This window comes from Xyrauchen texanus, chromosome 3 (genome assembly GCF_025860055.1).
Source record: "Xyrauchen texanus isolate HMW12.3.18 chromosome 3, RBS_HiC_50CHRs, whole genome shotgun sequence".
Taxonomy (NCBI): domain Eukaryota; kingdom Metazoa; phylum Chordata; class Actinopteri; order Cypriniformes; family Catostomidae; genus Xyrauchen; species Xyrauchen texanus.
In genome coordinates, this window is record NC_068278.1 from 25682531 (window position 1) to 25703335 (window position 20805).

General features: G+C 46.6%; 1 protein-coding gene across 2 annotated transcripts in view; it reads right to left on the bottom strand.

The window, feature by feature from the left end:
* Positions 1-20805, bottom strand: part of LOC127629034 (transmembrane protein 8B-like) — a 226650-nt gene that overhangs the window by 4023 nt on the left and 201822 nt on the right. For both annotated transcript variants that reach the window (XM_052106051.1, XM_052106059.1), the window contains 3 exons: positions 19922-20100; positions 19422-19568; positions 18513-18629 (listed from right to left, as the gene is read on the bottom strand). In XM_052106051.1, the coding sequence (XP_051962011.1) occupies positions 18513-18629; positions 19422-19568; positions 19922-20100 (443 nt within the window). The remainder of the gene's footprint in view (positions 1-18512; positions 18630-19421; positions 19569-19921; positions 20101-20805) is intronic.

A 20805-nucleotide genomic window follows, 5' to 3' on the forward strand; every position in this document is an offset into this window, starting at 1 on the left:
TTACTCCCTCAGACCCCTCGAGCTGGATGATGATTTCACCGCTGCATCGGAAAGCGTCATAGCGGCGTCTGATGCTGATGACTCGACTGGGCTGCCACCTCGGGGTCTGCTTGTCCAGTGTGAGCCTGATGCGCAGATGTCCGCTATGCTTGCCTGGACCGCCGTGAGGTCACCCCTCAAGGCTAGACGATTGGTTCCCGGGTCATGGTGCCGCTCACAGCCATGTCCACACATCTCCCCACCCCCCAGTTCCTTTCTTCCCGGAGGTGCATGACCAGTTGTTGAAGCCGTAGAGGGTACCAATTACTGAGTTACTATGCGCCCTCAAGGACCAGGTGCTCAGGCACCTCAGCCGCCTAGAGCTTCAGGTCAGTGGGGAAACAAGCAAGCTCGCCCCAGTTCAGAGCATCTCTTTTCTCGCCATGGAGTTAGACTTAGTCTCAATAGTAGCGCGCCTCACCAACGAGCGTGTGCAGTCAATGCTGAAATGCCTCACCTTGTTCAAACCAGGCACGGCGGTTCCTCTAAAAAGATTTCCAGAGACTCCTGGGGCATATGGCATCCTCCGCGGTGGATGCGCCACTGGGGTTGATGCATATGAGACCGCTTCAGCACTGGCCCCAGACTCGAGTCCCGAGATGGGCATGGTGACGCGACACGCACCGTATGTTTATCACCCACGCCTGCTGCCAGATTCAAACCCTGAACAGACCTCTGTTTTCTATGGACAGGAGTCCCCTTACAGCAGTTGTCACGACGCGTCCTGGTCACCACAGATGCCTCCAAACAGGTTCCTTCCACTAATCTGGGGCTAGCACATCTTTATCCGTTCAGACAGCACCGCGACGGTAGCGTACATAAATCGCCAAGGCTCTGTGCGCTCCCGTCAAATGTCACAACTCGCCTGCCATCTCCTCCTTTGGAGCCAGCAGCGACTCAGATTGCTGCGTGCCACTCACATCCTGGGCAGCCTCAACATGGCAGCAGACACGCTATCGCGACAAGGTATGCTCAGTGGAGAGTGGAGGCTTCGCCCCCAGTCGGTCCAGCTGATTTGGGAACGGTTCGGCAAAGCGCAGGTAGTCCTGTTTGCTTCCAAAGAGACCTCCCACTGCCCGCTCTGGTATTCCCTAACGGAAGCTTCCCTTGAGACAGACGTGCTTGCACACAGCTGGGGGCTGCGCAAGTATGCATTTTCCCCAGTGAGCCTTCTTGCACCGGTGTAGTGTAAGGTCAGGGAGGATGAGGAACAAGTCGTTCTGGTGGCCCCCTAATGGCCCACTTGGACTTGGTTCTCGGATCTCATGCTCCTCGCGACAGCCCCTCCCTGGCGAATTCCCCTAAGCAAGGACCTTCTTTCTCAGGGACGGGGCACCCTCTGGCATCCGCGCCCAGACCTTTGGAAACTCCACGTCTGGCCCCTGACGGGATGTGGAAGATCTAATTGGCCTACCACATGCCCTCGTAGACACGATCAAACAAGCCAGAGCTCCTTCTACCAGGCAACTTTACGCCCCAATGTAGCGCTTGTTCACCAATTGATGTTCTTCCCAGTCTAAAGACCCGCAGAGATGCGCAGTTCGGTCAGTGCTTTCATCCCTGCAAGAGAGGTTGGAGGGGAGGCTGTCCCCCTCCACCTTGAAAGTGTATGTAGCCACTATCGTGGCCCACAACGACGCAGTGGACGGCAAGTCCTTGGGTAAGCACGACTTGACTATCAGGTTCCTTAGAAGCACTGGAGGTTGAATTTTCCCCGGCCAAGGATGTTCCCCTCCTGGGTTCTCTCAGTGGTCCTTTCAGGCCTTCAGAGATCCCCCTTTGAGCCGCTTGACTCAGTTGAGCATGAGGCCCCCCCCCCAGCGGAGGAATTTCCAGACCAGTTCAACTACGAGTACTGAAACTACTCTGTACTGGAATAGGTGATCCACGGGACGCATAATTCAGCGCAAGGCGTGATTAAATATGGACCCCTAGTGTCGCTTCTTCAACACAACGTAGAAGTGAGAGACAGACGGGGAACGTTACTATTGTAACCTCCATTCCCTGATGGAGGGAACGAAACTTTTGTCCTCCCTGCCACGATGCTTAACCGAGGCACTGTTATGGCCAAACCTCATTCTCGGCTCCTCAGGGCAAAATCCTGAATGGACAGACACATTTCCCTCCCTTTATTCACATATATCTGGACATGCAAATTCTGTCTGCCAATTTCTCAGATGCATGAGGCTCTCAAGAGAGACCCCTAGTGTCACTTCTTCGACACAATGTCTCGTTCCCTCCATCAGGGAACAGACATTACAATAGTAACCTAGACGCTTTTATACTAAAGAGGACATTTTTTTAGAAAAAGATAAAACAAACAGCATGTTGTACATTTATTTTAAATACTTTGTCTGAATGTCAATGGATTGAAATAAATTCTCAGTCTGAACAATTATGGCTGTTACAAAACAAATTAAATCCAAAAAATTCACAAGAGCATGAATAAACAATGAATAAACTTTAAATAGTTGTCCAGTCTCTACTGTCTACATAATCACTGCTTGTTTTCATAGCTGGTTTTATTTTTATTTTCATGATTAGCTACTTGTAACGAATGAGGACGGAGTCAGACAAGGGGTGAGGATCCAAACGCGGGGTTTATTTGACATAAACTGAAACTGATATAACACGAGGGAACAAAACACAAAACCAAACCAGGAACTCGGGTGATGAATACGGAGAGCAGGCTGGACGTCATACAGGATACAAACATTACCAAACAACGATCGACAGAGAGTAAACAAAGAACCAAGGTTTAAATACACAGACAAAGTGGAGACTGAACGAGACACAGGTGAAAACAATGATGAGTGCAGGCAGTGGGGGAGGCCGGGAATTGTGGGAAATGTAGTTTAACACACGGACAGTGAGACTCAGGGCGGACAACAGGGAAAACGTGACATGGAGCGGGATCGGTGACGGGTGAAAAGGAAAACATGGAGCGGACAACAAGGAAACGTGAAATCAACGTGATAGTGAAACAGAGAACAGAGGGCAGACAACACAGGAACGTAACATAACCCCCCCTAAAAGGACCGGATTCCAGACGGTCCTAAAGCCAAAAGAAAACCTACACAGAAGAACAAAAACAAAAGATCCGGGGAGTGAGGGGGTAGACCCGGGGGAACACAGACAGAGAAAAGGGAGCACAAGGGGCACAGAGAGAGACCAAGAAGGCACAAGGGACACGGAGACAGACCACGGGGGCACAAGGGGCAATTAGGCAGTCCACGGGGGCACAAAGGGAAATGAGACAGGCCACGGGGGCACAAGGGGCAATTAGGCAGTCCATGGGGGCACAAAGGGACAGGTTTGGGTGGTCTGGGAGGTGGCCATCGGACAGGGACAGGTCCAGGAGGCCTAGGAGGCGGCCACAAGACAGGAACAGGTCTGGGGGGCCTGGGAGGTGGCCATCGGACAGGGACAGGTCCAGGAGGCCTGGGAGGTGGCCTCAGGACAGGGGCAGGTCTAGGAGGTCTGGGAGATGGTCGCAGAACAAGGGCCGGCACAGGGGTCCTGGGGAGTGGCTCCGGGACAGGGACAGGTTTAGGTGACCTAGGGGGTGGCCACAGGGCTAGGGCTGGTTCAGGGGGCCTGGGAGGAAGAGTGGCCCCTAGGGGAGCTGCAAGGGGCTCTGGAGATGAAGCTGAGGGAGGCTCTGGAGGCGGAACCAATGGAGGTGGCGCCGTAGGAGGCTCTGGAGGCGGAGGCCTGGAAGGCTCTGGAGGCAGAACCGATAAAGGTGGCGCCGTAGGAGGCTTTAAAGGCGGAGGCCTGGAAGGCTCGAGTGACCTGAGAGGCGGAGGCCTGGAAGGCTCTGGAGGTGGAGCCGAGGGAGGCTCAGGAGGTGGAGCCGAGGAAGGTGGCGCCGTAGGAGGCTTTAGAGGCGGAGGCCTGGAAGACTCTGGAGGTGGAGCCGAGGAAGGCCTAGGAGGCGGAAGCCTGGAAGGCTCTGGAGGTGGTGCCGTAGGAGGTTTCAGAGGCGTGGCCCTAGAAGGCTCTGGAGTCTCTGGGAGCAGAGCCATAGGAGGCTCGGGAGGCAGAGCCGTGAAAGGCTCGGGAGATGGAGCCGTAGGAGGCCCGGGAGTTTCTGGGAGAAGAGCCGTAGAAGGCTCGGGGCGAAGAGCCGCAGGCCGCTCCGGAGGCGGAGCCCCAGAAGGCTCTGGAGTCTCTGGGAGCAGAGCCGCAGGAGGCTCGGGAGGTGGAGCCGTAGGAGGCTCGGGGAGAAGGGCTGTGGAAGGCTCGAGAGGCTGTAGAGGCGGAGCCCTGGAAGGCCCGAGAGGCTTGAGAGGCGGAGCCCTGGAAGGCCCGAGAGGCTCATGGGGCGGAGCCCTGAAAGGCTCGAGAGGCTCGAGAGGCGGAGCCCTAGAAGGCTCGAGTGACTTGAGGGGCGGAGCCCTGGGAGGCTCGAGAGGCTTGAGAGGCAGAGCCCTGGGAGGCTCGAGTGGCTCGAGAGGCGGAGCCCTGGAAGGCTCGAGTGAATTGAGGGGCGGAGCCCTGGGTGGCCCAAGAGGCTTGAGAGGAGGAGCTCTGGAAAGCTCGAGAGGAGGAGCTCTGGAAAGCTCGGGAAGCTTGAGAGGCGGAGCCCTGGAAGGCTCGAGAGGCTTGAGGGGCGGAGCCCTGGAAGGCTCGGGAGGCGGAGCTCTGGAAAGCTCGGGAGGCAGAGCTCTGGAAAGCTCAGGAAGCTCGGAAGGCGGGCTCTGGAAAGCCCGGAAGGCGGAGCTCTGGAAAGCTCGGAAGGCGGAGCTCTGGAAAGCTCGGAAGGCGGAGCTCTGGAAAGCTTGGGTAACTCGGAAGGCGGAGCTCTGGAAAGCTCGGGAAACTCGGAAGGCGGAGCTCTGGAAAGCTCGGGAAACTCGGAAGGCGGAGCTCTGGAAAGCTCGGGAGGAGGAGCCCTAGAAGACTCGAGAGACTTGAGAGACTTGGGAGGCGGAGCCCTGGAAGACTCGGGAGGAGGAGCCCTGGAAGGCTCGAGAGGCGCTGGCTCTAGGACGGGCACGACCACTGGCGCTGGCTCTTGGACGGTCCTGGCTACTGGCGCTGGCTCTTGGACGGTCACGGCCACTGGCGCTGGCTCTTGGACGGTCCTGGCTACTGGCGCTGGCTCTTAGACGGTCACGGCCACTGGCACTGGCTCTTGGACGGTCACGGCCACTGGCGCTGGCTCTTGGACGGTCACGGCCACTGGTGCTGGCTCAGGGACGGTCACGGCTACTGGCGCTGGCTCAGGGACGGTCACGGCTACTGGCGCTGGCTCAGGGACGGTCACGGCTACTGGCGCTGGCTCAGGGACGGTCACGGCTACTGGCGCTGGCTCAGGGACGGTCACGGCTACTGGCGCTGGCTCAGGGACGGTCACGGCTACAGGCGCTGGCTCAGGGGCGGTCGAGGCTACAGGCGCTGGCTCAGGGGCGGTCGAGGCTACAGGCGCTGGCTCAGGGGCGGTCGAGGCTACAGGCGCTGGCTCAGGGGCGGTCGAGGCTACAGGCGCTGGCTCAGGGGCGGTCGAGGCTACGGGCGCTGGCTCAGGGGCGGTCCAGGCTACGGGCGCTGGCTCAGGGGCGGTCGAGGCTACGGGCGCTGGCTCAGGGGGGGTCGAGGCTACAGGCGCTGGCTCAGGGACGGTCGAGGCTACAGGCTCTGGCTGGGTGACCGTGGAATGCGCTGGCTTGGGTTCGCTGACCGTGGCTGACGAGGACTCAGGCTCGCTCACGGTGATGTGCGAGGACTCAGGCTCGCTCACGGTGATGTGCGTGGGCGCTGGCTCGCTCACCGTGGAAGGCGTGGGCGCTGGCTCGCTCACCGTGGAAGGCGTGGGCGCAGGCTCGCAGACCGGGGCAGGCCGGGAGGCGGAAGCCGTCTTCTCTTCCTCCTCCGGGCAGACGAAGTGGACCGTGCAGGCTCATGGGGAACGACAGGCATGGGGGTTGGCTCGCTGGCAGGTGGGACAGGCATGACAGGAGGCGCTACGGACGACTGGGGAGTCACCACAGTGGGTGGAGAGGTTGGGTCTTCCTCAGTCACACCCACAGTGAATGGCAAGCCACAGACCAGCACGGTCTCCTCCACGAATTTCAGGAGTGTCCAACCGCGCGTCGCCGGTGGTAACCGCTCCTTAAGCGTACCGTCCAGATTACCCCTGAAGAAGGCCACAAGGGAGGATTCAGGGAAGTCCGCGACACTCGCCAGTTCCATGAAGTCGCGGACGTGGTCCTCTATAGGTCGGCCTTCTTGCCTCAGACTGAGCAACCGGTAGTTAGCCTGCTGGACCGCTGGATCCATTGGTGGGTCGGTCGTTCTGTAACGAATGAGGACGGAGTCAGACAAGGGGTGAGGATCCAAACGCAGGGTTTATTTGACATAAACTGAAACGAACAGGTAAGAACAAACAAAACTACCACGATGGGCAAAATGAAAACAAACACGAAAAACTGGAAACTGAAAACACAACGAAACTGATATAACATGAGGGAACAAAACACAAAACCAAACCAGGAACTCGGGTGATGAATACGGAGAGCAGGCTGGACGACATACAGGATACAAACATTACCAAACAACGACCGACAGAGAGTAAACAAAGAACCAAGGTTTAAATACACAGACAAAGTGGAGACTGAACGAGACACAGGTGAAAACAATGATGAGTGCAGGCAGTGGGTGAGGCCGGGAATTGTGGGAAATGTAGTTTAACACACGGACAGTGAGACTCAGGGCGGACAACAGGGAAAACGTGACATGGAGCGGGATCGGTGACGGGTGAAAAGGAAAACATGGAGCGGACAACAAGGAAACGTGAAATCAACGTGATAGTGAAACAGAGAACAGGGCAGACAACACAGGAATGTAACACTACTAATTCAACAGCACTCTCCTCTGAGACAGAGAATACAGATATATGAAAACTACACGTCACTACGGTGGCTGAAGAGGTGTGTAACATATAACTAGATAGGCCTTATAGAATATTTTAAAGTGTAAAACAAGTTAGATAACCGATTAATAAAAATAAAGTATCAGTATGGGTTTTTTTTTTTTTTTTTCAAAATTGTAAATATCTTTGGCAATTTGTTTGTCACTTTCAGAGGCATGTTTTCCCACACCTTTGTTCCAATGTGATCACACAGGAAATCCACAAGCTTCTGAATGTTCATGTACCCTGGAATTGACCCCAATCTGCTGAATTACTGACAAGCGGGATCCCCCATCAGACATTTTGGCATAATTTCAAATGTTGCACGTGCTGTCTCTGAGAGATGGGTTCTGGTCCCAAGAAGTAATTGTGTTTATATGAAAAATGATGATTGTGATTTGAATGTTGCATTTTGCTCTAAAATTAAAATTTTACTCCACTGGTGGTTAAATTTAGGGTTGGGGTTTGGTTACGTGTGCATGTTTAATAAAATATGTATTCCTGTTGACTTGTGTGACATCATAAATGTCATACAATGGTTCGATTTTTGGTAATGTGGTGGTACGTACTGTTGGTACGTACTGTTGTGTCTCTAATTAAATTAATGCGCTTGGGTCATCGAGGATCCAATTAGGAACTGTGCGCTACCATATAATAGGGGACTCTAGTCCTATGTGTGTGATTGCCGTCTGTGTGGACCGCCCCTTCTGGTTTTCTCATCTGTTTCCGCTTGGAGGTATGTGTTGTTTGGCTAACTAGTTAAAACACAGATGCGTGATCTTTTGTAATAATTATTTGGTTTGTAGTTGTGAGAATAGTTCGCTGCTGTGGGCTGTTGGTGGCTGCTATTTCCCCCTTTCATGCCTCTCGCGCAGTCCCGTGCTTTGATGTGGTAACCTTCTGTGACGTGGTAACCTTCTGTGTGTGCGCGCGTAATGTGGATGTGCGCCTGGGTATGAAATGAAGGTACGTGAAACTACCGCTATTGTGCAGTGCTCCATTTTATACCGCAATTATATGTTTTATATTTACATTTTAGGTGAAATAGACTGTTCTGCGTGGCCTGCGGGGCAACACTGTTGACGCTGCTGTTTTGTGTTTTGTGTTTTGTATATACTCTCTCCTGTGACAAACTTTCTCGTCAACACGTATGGGGTCGATCTATGCGTTCTGTGTGACGCCTGCCCGCCAGCATTTGTGCTTGTGATTGATGGGTTCTTTTCTTCAACTAGTCCTTCAATTTGTTTGTGATTTACTTTAATTGCTTTTGGTATATTTATTTTTCTTTAATTTTCAGTGTATTCCTTTTTTATGACTGTTGTTTTTCATTTGGCTTGTTTTCTTGTAGGGGTTTTTTTGCTTTATCTCTGTTTTGCTTTACAGGTGTTGTTAGAGGGACAGTGAGGTGAACATACACCCAGCTTCAGTACCAATTGTGAACCCCATTAGTGTATTATTGTTTCTTGATTTCTGGTTTATTAATTTAAATGTTTATTATTGTTTTTTTGTAATTATTAAGTGTCCAATGTTGAGATCAGTGTGGTTACTTTGCTTTCTTTATAGGAGCCGAGGCTTCAGGGCAGGCTACTAATAGGCTCTCACGTGTGGTGGTGGAGGTTTTGTCACGGAGTGCTGTGTGTTCATGTTTGACCTTATTGAAGTGCGTGTGTTGACATCTGTGCACAGGGTGGTAAGAGTGATTATAGAAGCCTTGTGCTCCCTAAAATAGAGTACCTGCCATTGTTAAGCCTTGGTCTTCTTCTTGGTTCCTTTAAAAGTTGTGAATGTTGAAGGATGAATGGTGACCTAGTTTCTTAATGTTGTTTTAAGATTGTCGTTGATTACTTAAATAAAGCTTTTGTATTATTTTGTATCCATGTCTCCGGCCCTCCTTTCAAAAACCCTCGTTCCTGTGTGTCCTTTTGTAGGTGGTTAAATTCACCAGTATTAATATTTCCCTGGTCAAACAGGGTGGCGTAGTCTGGCATATGTAGAGGTAGTTCTCTTCTGACGGTCCCGCTACATTCTGGCGTAGTCGGCAGGATGTAGAGGTAGTTCTCTTCTGACGGTCCCGCTACAGTAAGCATAGACCAATTTCAGCTGAAGAACTTTCAACCTCCTGTCGCTGAATTCACAGTTTGAGTAGTCTGTAAATTTCAACACTGGTTGGCACCGACCATCTTTGTCAATCAGACTTTCTGTACCTTTAGATAATCTTTGAGTCATACCTGCATTCCTACTGAAATTTCACTGAGAATTAAATGCTTTGTTTTTCTCCCTTTCTGTCATGACATTTCAATTAAAATATTCCACTTGTTGACAGCATGTAGCCTATAGGACTTTGCCCCAGGTTACAATTTTTCAGCTAGGCTATATACAATGGGAATCCTAGCACATATTCAACAACGCTGATGTTCAGTATCTTATGACAGTATGGCAAGTCCTAAGATGGAAAGCGTGGGGTTGAAATGTCTATTTTTTTCTGCCAAGACAATCCAAATCCTGTCCAGATTGCAACCATGCAAGGCAATCAATCAAGCACACAGGTGACTGGTTACGACTCAATCAAACACTGTCGCATGCAGGACGATCCAAGAGACATTTCACATCTTCTATTCCCTCTTATTCCTGATTTTCCAGCTTTAGCCCACATTCCTGTGTAAATGGTAACCAAAGTTACAAAAGTGAAACTTTATAATTGCTGAGAAATGTCCTTCTCTGTCCTCTTTCACATTGCAGTCACTACAGTCACTATATGTGCAGTTAGTTGAATTTACTGATCAAGCAGCCTTGACAGTTATTATTCATAAATGTATCTGTCAAAAGTGCATTTTATGGATTTTTCTGATGATATGTAACCTGTAATTCACTCAGCTTTCATTAACCCCAACACCCATTCAATCATTGTGCTTAGTTTTTATAATTGATTTGTCTATTTTCTATGCAGTTATTAGTATTTCACAACAAGTAACATAACTGTGACAAATAAAAATATAAACTACATAGTAGTTTAGGAACCACTATATGCCTACTGTACTTACAGGGTTGGGATGGTTACTTTTGAAATGTATTCCACTACAGATTACAGAATACATGCTGTAAAACCTAATTTGTAATGTATTCCGTTAGATTACTCAAGGTCAGTAATGTATTCTAAATATTTTGGATTATTTCTTCAGCACTGGTAGATTTTTTTCACTAGTTTTGACTATAAAAACTAGTACAGTAAGACAAGATACACATGTTAAAAATACATTCTGTGAAAAACCTAAATATCTTATGCAATGTTGTTTCCAAAACAAGATAAATCAACTTGATCTTGTTTTAAGGATTTTTAAATATTTTTACAGGAAAACATCACAAAAAGTATTTTCAAGAATGTGATTTTTGCCCTAATATCAAAGGTCTTATTAAAAAAAAAAGGAATTATGATCCAACGTTAATTTTCTTGATAGAAAATATGATCGTGCCTGTAACATGTGCATGTAAAATGGCTAGAAATAGCATTTTAGCTTAGTGTAACGAGAGCCAGCTGGTAGATAGCTGTGCAGTGTTTAAAACCTCACTCTCCTGACCTCAAGAGGTGCACTAGCAACTGATGCTAGAGGCTGTATCCTCCTTGTTAGTGCACCCGCCTCCCACGCCGGAGACGTCAGTTCGAGTCCCGTTCGGAGTGGGGCGATTAGGACCAGTTACATTAGCATAAAGCTGACAATTTACACAAGGCTTATTTCTATTTTTTTTTATCCAAACATACTTCAAACTTACTTCTCTGTCTGCTCATATAAATGTAACACATCATAAGAAAGTGTTTCACCACTGTTCAAATGCTCTTTGGATCGCATCATTTATATGTATAAATGTTTTCCATTTGAAAGGACCAAATATTAAATGAAACAAATGACCAAGAAATCTCTTCAGTAATCAAAATAATTTTGAATGTAACTGTATTCTAATTACCAATTAATTAAATTGTAACTGTAGTGGAATAGTTACTTATATTTTGTATTTTAAATACGTATTCCTGTTGAATGTATTCCGCTACTCCCCAACCCTGCCTACTTATTCATGCAGTTATCTAATGAGCAAATCATGTGGCAGCAGTGTAATGCATACAATCATGCAAATACGGGTCAGGAGCTTCAGTTCATGTTTTTATAAACCATCATAATGGGTAAAAAATGAAATCACAGTGATTCAACCGTAGCATGATTGTTGGTGACCTGACAGGCTGGTTTGAGTATTTCTGTAACTGCTGATCTCCTGGGATTTCCACACACAACAGTCTGAAGAGTTTACTCAAAAAGGTGCAAAGAATAAGAAAAATCGAGTGAGAAGCAGATCTGTGGACGGAAACACCTTGTTGATGAGAGAGGTCAAGGAGAATGGCCAGACTGGTTCGAATTGACAAAAAAGCTACAGTTACTCAAATAACCACTCTGTATCATTGTAGTGAGCAGAAAAGCTTCTCAGAATGCACAACACGTCGGACCTTACGGAGGATGGGATACAACAGCAGAAGACCATGTCAGGCACTTTATTTGGACCATAGTGTTCCTAATAAAGTGCTCAGTGAGTGTATGTGGACACCACCCACACAATAACAAAACACCACATTTGTTCTCACCTCCATTCATTTCTTTTGTTATTTTATACTATAAAATAAAAGCCTCTTTATGGCACAACACTGCAAACCCCAGATGTGTCTTACTTCACACCATGTATTGACTATTGATGAGGATTATCAATATTAAAATATATTATTATATATTTAACTTTTGATGGCTACTTTTTGGACAGAAAGGTTGGAATCCAATACAATCTCAAACAGTAAAGACAGTACCTGAGAATTAATCTCTCTTTTAACTGGCTCTGAGGGATAACAACAGTTTTCTTTTTACAGAATTCATCAACAGAGCTGGATATACTTTCAGATATTGATTGAATGACTCATAAATTGATGGCTGAGCACTTGACAAAGCAGGAACACCAGACTTCAACTCTTTGGAGCTTTGCTTTTAAAGAAATGCTACATTTCAAGATGTAGTTGAGGAATATTTTTCACAAATGTGTTGCTATATTCATCATAATAGTAATTGTTTTTCAGTAGTCATTTGACATTTTGTCTTTGAGATGCTACACCATGCATGCAGATTTGTGAATATATCCTCAGCACAGAACAGATGCTTGGTAAGTAATGGCATAGTTAGTCCAAAGAACAAGATGTGTCATTTAGAGTTCTCCCTCTTCTCTAAGTATTCAAAAAAGGTATTTTTATGCAATTTTACAGTATTCTATAAGAATGGCCTTTCAGATAAAATCCTTCCAGTATTGGAGACAAATCTCCTGCTTAACAATGATTACTTATCTAAGAGATCATGCATTTTTATGAGAAAAGGCTCGGGATGATTGGAAGTCATACATATATATGATTAAATAATTTGCCGTAAGCCCCATCCTATGGTTCACCGGAATGATAGGTGCATGAACTGCCAGATCCTGCCATAAAGCTATGTCAACAGGAGAGAGTAGCATGGGGGGAGGTGTTAAAACAACATGGCAAAACAAGTAATGGAAGGGAGCTGTGCGAGTTTATAAAACAGAGGCTGGATTTGTGATTGGATAAGATGCCTGATTAAATGCAAGTGTGGAGGCGAGGGCGTGGTCGAGTGTCCGTTTGGGAAGAGAGTAAGTAGTAAGGGTTCGAACCTTAGATGAATTGCTGGTAATTGCTTGTTTCTGTGTTTGCAGTGAGAGGAGGAAATAAAAAGGGTCCAGACCTCAGAGTGTGGAGGGAGAGTGAGACAGACACCCAAAGCTGTTTTGTGTTACCTGCTGTCATGGAAGCTACACCATTATGTTTAATGCAAATGTGTTTTTGTTTCGTGTTTGTACAACAGTGACATGTCATCTCCTGCTACCTCATTACATTGAACCCGTTACAGAAAGATGCCTTGCATGCCATGGCTCTCCTGCAGGTCCACCAAGCCAAGGCACTCAAAGAACTGCACCTGGGTAGTCTGGAATCCGACGTGCTGCAGGAACTGCGCTCTGCCACGACATCGCTCTCAGAGCAACAAAGGTCACAGCGTGGGCACTCAGGCGGACGATGGCCACACTCGTGATCCAGGAACGCCACCTCTGGCAGAACATGTTCGAGTTGCGCGATGTTGACAAGGCCCGTTTTCTCTACGCCCCCATCTCCCAGCTTGGCCTCTTCGGCGACACCGTCACCAACTTCGCCCAGCAATTTAAATAATTATTTTCTTTTGCCGCACCCCCTTCGGGCTGGGGTATCCACACTGTCAATAAAAGAGTGATTTCCTTATTGTCATACCCAATAAAGGCGATGGGTTGCGGCCAATCTTGGACTTGCAAGTTCTCAACTGGGATTTACACAAATTCCCGTTTAAAATGCTCACGCAGAAACAGATTTTAACCTGCGTTTGGCATCAAGACTGGTTCATGGCGGTAGACCTGAAGGACGCCTACTTCCACGTCTCCATTTTGCCTCGACACCGACCCTTCTTACAGTTTGCATTTGACGGCCAGGCGTATCAGTACAAGGTCCTCCCCTTCGGCCTGTCCCTTTCCCCTCGCGTCTTCACGAAGGTCGCAGAGGCAGCCCTTGCCCTGCTACGGGAAGTGGGCATCTGCATACTCAACTACCTCGATGACTGGCTCGTTCTAGCTCACTCTCGAGAGTCACTATGCACCCACAGAGACCAGGTGCTCAGGCACCTCAGCCATCTGGGGCTTCAGGTCAAATGGGAAAAGAGCAAGCTTGCCCCATTTCAGAGCATCTCTTTTCTCGGCATGGAGTTAAACTCAGTCTCAATGCGCAGTTGGTGCTCAGGCGCCTCGCTCTCTTCAAGCCCAGCACAGTGGTTCCTCTAAAACAGTTCCTGAGGCTTCTGGGGCATATGGCATCCTCGGCTGTGGTCGCACCGTTCGGGTTGATGCATATGAGACTGCTTCAGCACTGGCTTCAGACTTGAGTCCAGAGATGGGCATGGCACCCTGGCACATACCATGTGTAACAGAGTTGCACTAAGCCACTCTTGCATTGTCTTGGCTGTGTGATTAAGGTCTGTAACAGTTGTTCTTATTTGGATCAAAAGGAGAATGTGGAAGATGATGATTCCCACATAAGAATGTCTTTTATTAAACTCCAAAAACTTGCTTTCTTTTCAGTACAATGGTAAAGCTTCACACGCACACAAACTCAAGGTGCTTCAATATAAAAGATCAACAGCAGCGGCCAACACATATGCAGCTTTTCAGCTTGACTCTCTCTCCCTTTTGGTGGACTGGGCCATCTTTTATCTCCCAGACTCTCACCACAATTCATATTCATTCCGACTCAGGCCAGGGGAACCCTCCAGACAGCAGTAGTGGAAAGTAGTGGAGCATGAGGACCGCCCACTTGATGGCCAAAAACTCCTCTATGGTGCTGTACTTTGTCTCACTCAAAAAGAGCTTCCGACAAATGTGCAGCACCAGGCTATTCTGAGATGTGGGTTGGTGCTGTTTTGGTGGTACGAGGGGGACCTTCACAGTATTTTGCAGGTGGTTTTAATGTTGTGGCTGATCGGTTTATATGTCCACCACCACATTTTACTCATGGGAGGACATTGTTCTCTCACTCAACATGCACTTGCCAGAGGCTCTGGCAAAGATTTTACCTTGTCCAACACCTATAATTTTTTATCTTCTCACTTCAGGAAAAACTGTGTGGTTGCTACAGAAATGAGCATAAATTACAAGCTGTCTGGTAATGGAACAGTGAGGGCATCTCTGATACTGACAGAAAAGAGACATTTTTAATGCCACACCATGCTAATGTGCAAATAAATGTAGCCCTTTTTCTCACACTTGCACAGCATCAATGAGGGGGCAAATGGTGAACCAGGTAACTAAAAATGCCTTCATAAATTATAGATATTGAAGAGATGCTACATTGTCACTCAGCGTTCAAACTAGTCTTGGCATTTAACTGCCAGATATAGATTTTCAGACAAAAAAAAAGCTGCTCTTAGCTGGTTTACGATGGTTTCCCAGCCTGACCAAGCTGCTCTTAGCTGGTTTAAAATGGTCTCCCAGCCTGGCCAAAGCTGGTCTTAACTGGTTTAATCTTGTCTCCCAGCCAAACCAAGCTGGTCTAACTGGTCTCCCAGATTGGCCATGCTAGTCTTAACTGGTGTAAGATGGTTTCCCAGCCAGACAAAGTGGGTCTAGCTCCACGTCCTAACCTCCACAAGGTCATTGTCCTGTTGAAATAGCATTCTGAGATTATATTCTTCTCACCACAATTGAATAGAGCGGTTATCTGAGTTACCGTAGACTTTGTCAGTTCGAACCAATCTGGCCATTCTCTGTTGACCTCTCTCATCAACAAGGCACTAACTGGCAATAACAATCATCCATGCAATTATCTAATCAGCCAATGTGGCAGCAGTGCAGTGCATAAGATAATTCAGATACGGGTCAGGAGCTTCAGTTAATGTTCACATAAACCATCAGAATAGGGACAAATTTTATCTCAGTGATTTGGACAGTGGCATGATTGTTGGTGCCAGACAGGCTGGTTTGAGTATTTCTGTTACTGCTGATCTCCTGGGATTTTCATGCACAACAGTTTCTATTATTTACTCAGAATGGTGCCAAAAACAAAAAACATCCAGTGAGTGGCAGTTCTGCAGATGGAAATGCATTGTTGATGAGCGAGGACAACAGAGAATGGCCAGACTGGTTCGAACTGACAAAGTCTACATTAACTCTTCACACCCTCTGTACAATTGTGGTGTGAAGAATATCAACTTAGAATGCTATTCTGAGATGTGGGTTGGTGCTGTTTTGGTGGTACAAGGGGGACCTGCACAATATTTTGCAGGTGGTTTTAATGTTGTGGCTGATCGGTTTATATATATGTCCACCACCACATTCTACTCATGGGAGGACATTGTTCTCTCACTCAACATGCACTTGCCAGAGGCTCTGGCAAAGACTTTACCTTGTCAAACACCCATCATTTTTTATCTTCTCACTTCAGGAAAAACTGTGTGGTCGCTAGAGAAATAAGCATAAAGTACAAGCTGTCTGGTAATGGAGCAGTGAGGGCATCTCTGATACTGACAGAAAAGAGAAATTTTTAATGCCACACCATGCTAATGTGCAGATAAATGTAGCCCTTTTTCCCCATGCTTGCACGGCATCAATGAGGGGGCACATGCTGGACCAGGTAACTCAAAATGCCTTCATAAATGATAGATATTGAAGAGATGCTACATTGTCACTCAGTGGTCAGACTTGTCTTGGCATTTAACTGCCAGATATAGATTTTCAGACAGAAAAAAAAGCTGGTCTTAGCTGGCTTACGATAGTTTCCAAGCCTGGCCAAGCTGATCTTAGCTGGTTTCCCAGCCTTGACAAGCTGGTCTTAGCTGGTCTCCCAGCTTGTCCAAGCTGGTCTTAACTGGATTAAGATGGTTTCCCAGCCAGCCCAAGTGGGTCTAGCTGGTATCCCAGATTGGACAAGATGGTCCTAGCTGATTTAAGATGGTTTCCGAGTCTTACAAAGCTGGTCTAACCAGGTCATCCAGACCGATCAAGCTAGTCTTAACTGGTTTGAGCACATCTCTGTGACAGACCAAGCTGTACTAGCTGGTCTCCCAGATTGGCCAAGCTGATTTTAGCTGGTTTAAGATGGTTTCCCAACTTGGCAAAGCTGGTCTTAGCCGGTCTATCTGGTCTCACAGACAGGCCAAGTTGGTTTTATTTGATTTAAGATGGTTTTCCATACTTTCCAAGCTGGTTTTAGCTAGTCTCCCAGACTGGTAAAACTGGTTTAAGCTTGTCTCTGTGTCAGACCAAGCTATTTTAGCCAGTCTCCCAGATTGGTCAAGCTATTCTAGCTGGTCTCCCAGATTGGCAAATCTGGTTTTAGCTGGTTTAAGATGGTTTCCCTGCCTGGCCAAGCTGGTCTTAGCTGGTCTAGCTGGTCTCACAGACATACCAGGTTGGTTTTCACTGGTTTAAGATTGTTTCAAAGACTTGCCACATGGTCTTAGCTGGTCTCCCAGACTGGTCAAGCTGATCTTAGCTGGTTTATTCTGGTTTCCCAGCCTGGCCAAGCTGCTCTTATTTGTCCATCCAGACTTGCCAATATGGTTTTAGTTGGCTTAAAATGGTCTGCCAGTCTGGTCAAGCTGGTCTAACTGGACTCCCAGCAAGGCCAAAATGGTCTTCTCTGGTCTAGCTGGTCTAGCTGGTTTAGCTGGTTTCACAAACAGGCCAGGTTGGTTTCACTGATTTAAAATGATTTCCCAGACATGCCAAGCTGGTCTTAGCTGGTCTCCAAGACTGGCCAAGCTGATCTTAGCTGGTTACATTTGGTTTCCCAGCCTGGCCAAGCTGGTCTAGCTGGACTCCCAGACTGACCAAGCTGATCTTAGCTGGTTTATTCTGGTTTCCCAGCCTGGCCAAGCTGCTCTTATTTGTCCATCCAGACTTGCCAATATGGTTTTAGTTGGCTTAAAATTATCTGCCAGTCTGGTCAAGCTGGTCTAGCTGGTCTAACTGGACTCCCAGCAAGGCCAAAATGGTCTTCGCTGTTCTAGCTGGTCTAGCTGGTTTCACAAACAGGCCAGGTTGGTTTCACTGATTTAAAATGGTTTCCCAGACTTGCCAAGCTGGTCTTAGCTGGTCTCCAAGACTGGCCAAGCTGATCTTAGCTGGTTACATTTGGTTTCCCAGCCTGGCCAAGCTGGTCTAGCTGGACTCCCAGCCTGGCTAAGCTGGTCTAGCTAGTCTTCCACACTAGCCAATCTGGTTTTAGCTGGTTTAAAATGGTCTGTCAGTCTGGCCAAGCAGGTCTTATTTTTGTTTACTAGACTGGCCAGACTGACAGACCATTTTAAACCAGCTAAAACCAGATTGGCTAGTGTGGAAGACTGACAGTAAATTTCTAGTAAATTTTTGTTTACTAGACTGGCCAGACTGGTCTTAGCTGGTCTAGCTGGACTCCCAGCCAGGCCAAGCTTGTCTTAACAGGTCTCCCAGACTAGACAAGCTGGTCTTAGATGGTTTAAAATTGCCTTCTAGCCTGGCAAAGCTGGTATTAGTTAATCACCTAGCCTGACCAGATGTAAATTGTCCAGAACCCTTCTAAAACCTGCCAACTGAACAGTTTAAACCAGCTAAGACAAACAAAATATCTTAGTCTGGTTTAAGCAGTTTTTTCATGAGGGTTCTAAACAGGCATACTTTTTTTTTTTTTTTACAAAGCTGGAAAAACCTTTGTAGCTTTAGAAGGCAAAAACTTTGGTAACATAATCATCCGTAACAAACAACAACATCTTGCACTATCTTGCAACTACAGCTCCAACATCTGTTATTTTTTTATGCTCTGTGACTGTCTGAACCATATCTAGTTTAATAACTGGCTTTTTTTCTGGCATGTTTTATTGATGAATAAAACTATAATAAGTTGCTTGGCAGCATTGTCTTAAACACATGGAATTTATGCATGTCTGCAATTCTTTCATCTGCTGCTTACCCAGGCAATGGCCATGATGCCCAATGCGAAAAGGCTTGGTCCTAGCAGGTTCCACAGGCCATGACGATCAAGCTGTAAGGCCATAGACAGAGCCATTGCCCCCAGCAAGTACAGCACCTAAGAGAGTGCCAAAAAGAGGAAATGTTAGTGCAGTCATTGACAAGTCCACAAGCCCAGGGGTGGTAGTGAATCCCCTGTCCAATTAGGGGCATCTTGCAATGGCTACCGTCTGTCAGGCAGACAGGAAGTCAAGAGATGTGCTGCTAAAAATCTCTCTCTCTTTCTCTTTTTGGGGTAAATGATTCCATTCTATATAACTCTAACATACACATAATCACATCCCTTCCCTCTTTCTCTTGTTGTTCTTAGTGTATTCCTCAAATCTCTCTCTCCCTTCAGCAGGTGAGCAGCTGATGACTACATTAAAGACAACACACACACACACACACACACACACACACACACACACACACACACACACACACACACACACACACACACAAAACTGTCCACCTATATTTACTCTGCTCCACAGCTATGTCACCATCCTTATGACAGCATATGACAGATTGCTGACACTCTTATATTTATTCCCTATGTAAGCTGTTTACTGAGATGGACAACAATTTTGCTCTCTTGCACATCTTGGAAAGCTCTTTTCTGGCAATAAAGCCCATGAAAAATTACTGGCCTTTATGAATCACATAAAATAATTTTAAGAAATTGATGACATGGAATATTCAGCATTTCAGGGCACCTGGGTCTTGATATAAAATTTCAAACATCAGATTGCCAGTCTTATCACAATTGATAGAGTTTGGGAGCAGAGAGTGATGAACCAAATGGTTAATGGAAATCACATAAGTTCTTAATTTATCAATTGGTTCTTTGAAACAGAGTGATTCGTACCTGTTTGATAATGGATTTGAGTCTGGCCATGGCAATGACAGTGACCCATACAGACATGAGTGAGCCTAGGAAGTCACAGAACTGCAGCACGTCATACTCCATGATGCAAAATACCACTATACCTGGCTGGTCACAGGCATGGTAAAACTGTTCAGGGGAGGTAGATGAAAAAAAAGATCAGAGGAAAAAGCATAAATAAAATACAACCCTCTTACATTCAGTAAGTACTTTGATTCCCAACTTGATTATTGGTCAAAACAGACCAAGTATAAAATTGTATACATTATTACAAAGGTCTCTAGTATACTTGATTATGATCAATTGCAAAATTCTGCAGTCAAATTATAGTTTTTATATAATGACCACTAAACTGTATGGTTTTCATTTTTAGTCATCCACGGTTACAAAAGAATATAATCTGCTTGTCAACTTGCAATTAGGAAATGAAACGTCTACATTGGCATCGTTGTATGCATTCTAATCCAGGGAATAAAACTTACAGTTGAAAAGAACATGGTGAAAATATAAACGGATGCCTCTAGGAGGTAATGACTGCGAATGGCGATGGTCACAGGTGGGACGAACATCAGGTTGCTGAGACACAGAAGGAGAGTTGACAGCAACTGGAACCCATATGAGTATGCCTCAGTGTTGTCTGTGCAACCCCAGCCATCCCAACCTAGAGGAGTTTACACACACATTACTGACCACATTCTGAAACAGATTTTAACATGGGTCTCCATACTACAAGATGAGCTACAGGCTTACAATAGGAACTAATCAAATGATGCATAATTACCTTAAAAGTATAGCTCACCCAAAAATGAAAATGAAAATGTTGTCATAATTTTTTCACCTTTATGACATTCTTAATCCACATGGCCTTCTTTTACCCATAGAACACAAAAGGAAAAATTAAGAATGTACCTTTTTTCATGCAACTAAAATGAATGGGGACTGGAGTGTTCAAGCTTCAAAAAGGATGCAAAAGCATCAACAAGATCTATATGACTCATGTGCTATATAAATCTTCTAAAGCCATCCTAGATATAGACCTAAATTTAAATTGTTATTCATGATAATCTTACCCTCCACTGAGCTATTCATTTAAGAATCATAGTGCCTCATAGATATTTTCCATTCTAAGACTTAAGACCCTGTTTACATGCTCTTAAAAAACTGTTTATTCCAGAGTTTCCAACGTTCTGAAACACCATGCTAGTGTGTCCGGTTTTCGTACACCAATAAAGGGATTAAGAGAAAGTGCTTTATCATACCTAGGTTTCTGTCAGAGAACATGGCTTATGTAGCCATGCAAATGTAACATTCGCATAGGTTTCTGAAGAGTGCGCATGTTCTCATGTGATCAAATGCACAATGTCCA